At 53.8% G+C, this 7918-nt stretch overlaps 2 protein-coding genes across 2 annotated transcripts; one reads left to right on the top strand and one right to left on the bottom strand.

Annotated features, from left to right (window-relative positions):
• Window positions 1-1497: 1497 nt before the first annotated feature.
• LOC127304283 (putative F-box protein At1g32420) lies at window positions 1498-2763 on the top strand. The gene has a single exon (XM_051334974.1). It carries the CDS (start codon window positions 1498-1500, stop codon window positions 2761-2763), a length of 1266 nt encoding a protein of 421 aa, XP_051190934.1.
• Window positions 2764-2945: 182 nt separating this feature from the next.
• Window positions 2946-5797, bottom strand: LOC127302590 (uncharacterized). Its single transcript, XM_051333084.1, has one exon. The coding sequence runs from the start codon at window positions 5728-5730 to the stop codon at window positions 4543-4545; it is 1188 nt and encodes a 395-aa protein (XP_051189044.1). The 5' UTR covers window positions 5731-5797; the 3' UTR covers window positions 2946-4542.
• Window positions 5798-7918: the final 2121 nt, after the last annotated feature.

The raw sequence follows: 7918 nt of genomic DNA, 5'->3' as shown, positions 1-7918 counted from the left end.
GTCGACCGCCCACGTCGGATCCAACCGCTCCTCGGCGGTGAGTTGAGCCCACCGGGCCTTGATGGCGTCCCTCCATTGATCTGTGCCCGGCTTCGGCGGCGGCGGGACACCCATGCCGTTCACGGCCATCCTCCAGCCGCCGCTGCTTGGCAGCCGCATGTCCGGCGGGACTGGATACCGGGCGTGGTACAGCGCCCACGCCTCCGGCACGGTGAGGCTGCCGCGGCCGAAGCCGTTCGCCGCGGCGATCTTGCGGGAGGACGAGCTCGACATTTTTGGAGCGGCGAGGAGAAGATCTGGGAGGGGGAGGCGACGGCGACGAGAAGGTTTGTGAGCGGTGAGAACTGCAAGGCGTCTTAAAACAGCGGCGGCAGCGGGTGGTTGCACGCTATAACGCCGACGCGGACGGCCACGCAGCCATGCACGACGAGACGCGTCCCTGCGTCGCCTGGGAAAACAGGGACGCCATTAACGTCACTTGACCAAAGGTAGGCGACGGGGTTTTAGCCTTCCGAGCCGCTGACGCGTCGGGCCCGCGTCGGTTCGCCTCGCTTTTCGTTGTGTCCGGCATGCCCGGAGCATCCCTGTGGGATGGGGACGGGCTCAGGGCGCCGGACACTGCATCGGGACGCGCCGGACAAAAATGGGCTTTGGGGGGATGCGGCTGAAACACATTTTTTGTCCGGCGCGCCCCAAATTGCTTTGGGGGAGGCGACTGGAGATGCTCTAAGCGTCTCAGCGGGCCGACGGATCAGCATGTGCAGCCGAATCCTTTTTCACCGTACATATATTCTTCTGTTTGATATAAACAGTGGGAAAACATTATTTGACTGTTCTCGGTGACTACAAAGAATCATGTCCAGTTAATTAACAGAAAATCAGATGAGACCCAATACAAACACGGGTTATCAAGGAACATGATAGCTTCTAGGGCACACCCGACAAACCTATCTGACACAAGATTCACCACATACACCGCTGAGAAGAAAAACAAGGCCAAGGTTACACCTAAGTCCCGTCGTCAACACTCCTACTCGAGCGAGCAACGACTTCACCGTAGACAACCATAGTATCTAGTTTACACTTTGGATTTTTGAGGCTATTAAGGGAACTATTTTTTAAAAATAAACTCACTGAGCCATGTGATCCATTTTACATTTTCGATTTTGACATCCAACTGAGATGGCAGAGTCCCTCACGTTTGCATTCTCGGCATGTTTGAGCCATAGTGTACCGTTTACACCACCGAAGTGTTACCTCCGATGTTAATAAGTCCATCACAACTCGGTGTGTACATCCGAACACAACTAAGATCCGAACACAAATTCGAATTCCATAATGTTACGGTGAATCACGCATGTAGTCAAAAAAAGATCCGAACACAAATTCGAATTCCATACGAAACCGTCCCCTACCCCTCCTCGTAAGCATACAGCTATATATATTCTCACGAATCAGCCAAAAGCTTTTGTGCAGCCACGGGTTGGCGCAGTTGCAATGCCTCGCCGACGCCGCGGCTCCATCAAGAACAAAGCAACGTCCCCGGATGCAAGCGCCATCGCGTGTCTCCCGCGAGACGTCCTCGCCGGCATCCTCCTCCGACTTCCTGCGAGCGACCTCCGCCGCTTCCGCCGCGTCTGCAAGGAGTGGCGTGAGGTCATCTCCGACCCTGTTTTCGTCGACGCCCACATGGACCACGGACCGCAGGACTTGACCCACACTATCGTGTTCTTTTCCGGAAGTTGCCCAGCCTACAGAGCCAAATTTCCCAATAATTCCCGAGATTTCCGTACAGAACAGCCGCACAATGGGGGAGGATACCTCGTCGACCAGCAGTGGCAAGTCACCGCCCAGTTCACGGTCAGCGAGTCGCAGGACATGGTGGGCGCCTGCAATGGCATGCTCTGCTTCCTCGACGTCCTCCGAGACGCCATCATCATCGTGGAGCCCTTCACTGGCGAGTTCATCACCCTGCCGCTGCCATTGGAGACGGAGAAGAGGCATTACCACATGGCCTACTGCTTTGGCTTCGATCCCAGTTCGAGGCGGTACAAGCTCATCCACCTAACTACGGCCAGGGAGCAAGGACTATATGTGTACACGATCGGAGAAGGCACGAACTGGAGGTGCGTGCACAACTTCGTTGGCAACACCTATGGCTATGAGTGGCCTACGATGGTCGACGGAGCGGTGTACTGGTCCGCGGGAGGGAAGCTTGCGCGGTTCGATCTGGCGACGGAGGAGGTCACGTCGGAGTTGATTGAGTTCAGGCCGCCGGGTGACCAGACTCAATTCACTCCGGTGTTCTTGGTGTTGGGGTGTTCGGATGCAAGGGTGCGTTTGATGGGCGGGGTGCACGACAAGTTATTCATCGGAGAGGGTGCGGGCTGGGCGAACAACAGCACCGTGAGGCTGCCTCTCTGGCGGGACCTCACCTGGCCGCAACCCCTCCAAAGGGGGCACCTTATGCTACATGGAGGTAGGAACGGTGGCATGTATGCTCATCCCATTTCGCCGGCGAGCGACCGCCTGGGCTTAGGGAAGCTGGTGCTTACTATGGACACTACGATCTGGCAGGACCTCAGCACGCCTGTCACACCAACATACAACACACCAGGGTTGTTCGCCCGGGTCACTGCGGCCCAAGAAAGACGAGTCCCACACAAAGATAACAAGGCGAAGATGTTTTGCTATGCCCCACCATTGTATCCTGCTCCCTTAGCACACTACTTTGGCAAACTTTCAGAGTTGCACAAACTATAACTGCAGAAATCAGTACTTAGTTGCATCTCTTTCTCTGTGATTTATATCATTATCTCTTGACCCATCGTCACTCATGATTTTGATTCTGAATACCGCTTGAATCATGACACATCAATATACTGCACTACTTGGAATCATCATTACTCCAGAAATTTTGCTAGTGCTAAGCAACACGGAAACACTGACCCCAGGAACATATATTTAACAGGTTTATCATGATCTTATTGACGAAACAAAGTTGCACATCAATTGAACAAAGAAAAATGTTAAGACTGTAACACATCCTTCATGAGGGCTTCCATCACAAATTTTCAGAGGGTGTATGCAACCAATAGCTCCAGCTTATACTACCTGGCTTAATCTACGTACTACCTGGCTTACCTGGCTTAATCTACGTACATACCTCAGGGAGAACGGGGCACTTCTGCTCCAGATGGGTGATCCTCTCGTTTCTAGTTACTCAAGTTGCACCCGCGGATATAAGGGTGATCATACTTCATATACCGTGTCCAATATGGCTAGTAAATGGTCATTGCCTACTCCAACAATGGCTTCATATTCCCATTGTAGTGAGCGACAACAGCATTGTCTATCTCTCAGCGGTGCCTTGGTTGAATCCTAATCCGAGGACATGCCACAATTTATCGAGGGGATGTATCAGCTTGTAGAACATGATGAAGCCAGGTGGGAGTGTCCCGAGCTTCCAAAGAACCCTGTCTTCATTCTACCACAATAGAACAGTAGGACAATGTGAGATATGATGGTGTGTTCGAACTACAAACGACGATAATATTTGCAATCTCACAATTTTTTGCCACATGCGGTAGATCTAGGTAATATCTTTATTCCTCCACTGCTCCAGAACAAAGATGTTCATCCCGTAAGCCCAACCACAAGCATTAGGATAAAGTTCCGAGAAATATGTGGATTGGAAAAATTAAGATACTTGTCAAAACGGTGGAAACTCTCTCCACATGTCTCCACTGCACCATTCACCTTCCCAATTAGATCAACATCTCAAAATCCTGTCAAATCTTTGTGCACAACTATGTCATCATCGATAAAAAGTATTTTATCCAACCTCGGATAGATCTGGGAGATAAAATCTCAGGTGATTCAGCATGGATAAGTACTTGCGGTTACGCTACTTTAGGTTTGAAGAACCTGCTGAAAGAATGGTGGGGCGATCAGTCTTGAAATAGTACTCTTTCATGGCAGCGGACTCCAGTTACCACAAAACAGGGCAGTATGATGAGTTCAACCACTTGAATTCCTCCACATTCTAAACATGTTCATGGCTCCAAAGTTCTATCAGTCACAAGATGGAAAATATGTTTCTCAGGGTACCTCAAACTTTTTCAGATTCATCCGTCGTTGCTGAAGCAGCTTGCAATTGCTTAGTCGCTGGCACTCTCAATGGTTGACAGCCTCTGTTTCCTCAGCCATGACATCCACGCTTACTTCGCTAACCTTGTAACCAAGTATGGATCTGTCTTTTTTATCCATACTGGCTTCAAATTAAGCATTTTGATCACCACCACATCAGCTACCCCTTAGGTAATATGTGACCATGGTCTCACCTTTGAGAAACGTGGTGGTTTGTCAAGCAGCTGTATTCTAGAAGAAAAGATGTCCTTGCGCTCCACTTTTTGCACTGTGTCTTGTTATCTTTCACAAAGCTGATTGTTATATCACGCCAGAATATAAAGAACTCAACTGATGGCTTCTAGCATTCCTGCCTCCGTGCCACAGACCATCATCAACGGGTACCCCTCGACATCATATTCGAGCAGTGCTGCATTTTTTTATCATTTGCAACAAAATCAGCTCAACATAGTCCTCGTCGTTACAAACGCTTCTGATCACTGAGCTCCATGTCTCAACATGTGGAGCCATACCAAGTTGAAGCATCCGATTCATCATCCTTGCAGCCTCCTCTACCTTGCCAACTGTACAGCACCCCTTAATCACCGAATGGAACACTGAAAAATGTGGCAGAATCCCTTTACCCACCATATCTTCCAAGTAAGTCTCTGCCTTGCCAAACAGCCCACTGATGCACAATCCATTGACCACCGCTGCATACGACGCCACATTCGGAACACAGCCACTATCCGTCATATCCCCGATCACCTTGCAGGCATCCAGAGGCCGCCCCTCACGGCACATTCCGGCGATGACGGTGTTGTAATGCACGATGTCAGGAGAGACCCCGCGGCCTCGCATGAGGCACAGCAGCCGGTAGGCCTCCCGGAGCTGCTTCTTGCGGCAGAGGGCGTTGAGCACTGTGGTGTAGGCCAGCGGGTCGGCAGGGATGCCCCTGTGCAGCATTTCGTCGAGCAGGGTGGTGGCGGTGCGGACCTGGCCGCGGCGGCAGAGGGACTGGGTGAGCATGCGGTAGGTGTCGGCGTCGGGGGAGACGTGGAGGGAGCGCAGGCGGTGGAGGAGCGAGAGCGAGACGGCGAGGTGGCCGGCGCGGGCGGCGGCCTCGATGAGCAGGTTGTGGGAGGCGAGGACGAGCGGCGCGGGGAGGGGGAGGCGGGAGGAGACGAGCCGGAGGAGGTGCAGCGCGGAGGGGAAGTGGGCGGCGGTGGAGGAGAGGGCGGAGAGCAGGCGGAGGAGAAGCTGCGGGTGGAGCGAGAGCGGGCTGGGGCCGGAGACGAAGAGGGTGGTGAAGGTGGAGAGGAAGAGGTGGGGCGGGCGGCGGAGGCGGAGGACGGAGAGGAGCAGCGGGAGGAGGAGGCGCGGGGAGGGCGGGGACGGCAGGCGGCGGAGGAGGGCGAGCGCGTGCGGGAGGTGGTCCTGGCGGCGGGAGAGGCGGAGGAGCAGCGAGTGGAGGGTGGCCGGGTGCGGCGTGGTTGTCGGGGAGGTGACGGTGACGAGCTCGAGCGCCAGGAGCGGGTCCGTCTGCGCGGTCACCAGCTTGTGCAGCCGCGCCGGCGAGATCGCCGGCGGCGACGGCGGCATCGATGTGGAGTTGCGATATCACGGGATCGAACGGGCTGCAGGGGAGAATGAAAGATGGGTAAGAGCATCTCCACTAGACTTACCAAATTATCCCAAAAGCAATTTGCCGGACTAAAAAACGGTTTCAGTTGCATTACATCCTTCAAAGCCCATTTTTATGATACGGTGTCCGGCGCCTCGAGCCCGTCCTCGTCTCACAGGGGACGCTCCGGGCACACCGAACACAACAAAAAGCGACGCGGGCCCGACGCGTTAGCGGCTCGGAAGCCTAAAACCCCGTCGCCTACCTTTGGTCAAGCGACGTTAATGACGTCCCTGTTTTCCCAGGCGATGCAGGGACGCGTCTCGTCGTGCATGGCCGCGTCGCCGTTCGCGCCGGTGTTATTGCGTGCAACCACCCGCTGCCACCGTTGTACATAAAGACGCCCTGCAGTTCGTCCCCCAATTTCTCACCGCTCTCAAACCTTCTCGTCGCCGCCGCCTCCTCCCTCCCAGATCTTCTCCTCGCCGTTCCAAAAATGTCAAGCTCGTCCCCCGCAAGATCGCCGCGGAGAACGGCTTCAACCGCGGCAGCCTAACCGTGTCGGAGGCGTGGGCGCTGTACCACGCCCAATATCCAGTCCCGCCGGACATGCGGCTGCCAAGCAATGGCGGCTGGAAGATGGCCGTGAACAGCATTGCCGTCCCGCCACCGCCGAAGTCGGGCACGGAACAATGGAGGGACGGCATCAAGTCCCGGCGGGCTCAACTCACCGCCGACGAGCGGTTGGATCCGACGTGGGCGGCCAACGACAACGACGAGTGGTGGAAGACGTACTTCAAGGCGAAGTACGACATCGAGATGCACAGCACCCACGGGCTCGTCGGCGGGCCCAACAGCTGGAACAAGGACGGCTGCACCCTGTTCTGGGGCGTTCCGGGGCGCACCCTCGAGAACGTCATCCGCGGCATCCGCAACTGCGCTCCAAGGTTGGAGACGCCATCGTCACCGCCACCGTCTCCTCGAGGAGGAGCAGCGCAATGGCAGCCGAGGAGGACGACGTACTCCTCGAACTCTTCTTCCTCAGGACCGGCCCAATCGACGCCATCCTCGTCGTACCGCTCGGCGCCCTACAGCGTCCCCAAACGCGAGGTGAAGGAGGAGCCGGCGACGCCCGTCAACACGAGGCGTGGCGGCAGCAGCAGCCGGCGGCAGCAAGAGAGGCGCGGCGGTGCCCACCTCATCCCGAAGCCGGAGGTGAAGGAGGAGCCGGAGGAAGCGGCGCAGGCGGCGCTGCTGGCAGAGTACAAGCGACAGCAGCAACTCATCGCCAGCAGCGAGGACCCCGAGGACTGCCCAGGTCTGTGGGCGGCGTTCTTGGCGTCGCTCAACGACAAGGACGCCTGGAGGGGCGACGTCGAGACGGCGATCGCCATGTCCATTCGCGACTCCGGTAAGCCGCTGGTGGACCTCACCGACGACGGCGAGGCAGGACCAAGCGGCTTGGTGAAGGACGAGCGCGTCAAGTAGGAGGTTGTCACCGACGACATGTACAACTTCCACCAGTACTACGACGCCTCCGGCCGCCGCAAGTACTTCTAGATTAGGTTTAGTTTAAATTTAGTCAAATTTCGTTCGAATCTATGTAAGTTTGGACGAATCTAATCGAATCTCACTAAGTTTAAAATTTCTGAAATTTTGTTTGGGGGACGCGATTGGAGAGCGATGTCCCCCAAACGCGACACGAATGAAACACGTTCCCCAAACGTTTAATCCGACGCTCTTTAGAGAACGCTTTGCGGGACGCGACTGGAGATGCTCTAATGGCAATGGCCAATGGGACCTGGGTAACCGTTTACGATGTTACCGAGCACTGCACACTTCTGGTTGCGTATTGGGACTGGCCCATTTCCGTGTTTTCTTAAATTTTTCGTTTTCTCTTTCTTTTATTTTTCTGTTTTCTGTTTTTTATTTTTATCTTTCTTTTTTATTTTTTGAAATTTGGAAGAAATTAAATTTGAAAATTTCTTAAATTGGAAAACATTCAAGTATAAAAATTGTTTAAATTTGAACATTAGATGAATTTTAAAATATTCACATTCGAAAAATGTTAGAAATTCAAATAATTTAAAATTGGATAAACTTGAAACTATTTATATACGAAAAATGTTTAAAATCGAATAAAATATTTTATTTTCAAAAAATGGT

Source organism: Lolium perenne, chromosome 5, assembly GCF_019359855.2.
Source record: "Lolium perenne isolate Kyuss_39 chromosome 5, Kyuss_2.0, whole genome shotgun sequence".
NCBI classification, from domain to species: Eukaryota; Viridiplantae; Streptophyta; class Magnoliopsida; order Poales; family Poaceae; genus Lolium; species Lolium perenne.
The sequence above is the reverse complement of the archived record's forward strand: the minus strand, read 5'-3'. Positions and strand labels throughout refer to the sequence as shown.

Excerpts from the sequence above, each read along its gene's own strand:
- LOC127304283 (XM_051334974.1), top strand. The coding sequence starts at position 1,498 with ATGCCTCGCCGACGCCGCGGCTCCATCAAGAACAAAGCAACGTCCCCG.
- LOC127302590 (XM_051333084.1), bottom strand. The coding sequence starts at position 5,730 with ATGCCGCCGTCGCCGCCGGCGATCTCGCCGGCGCGGCTGCACAAGCTG.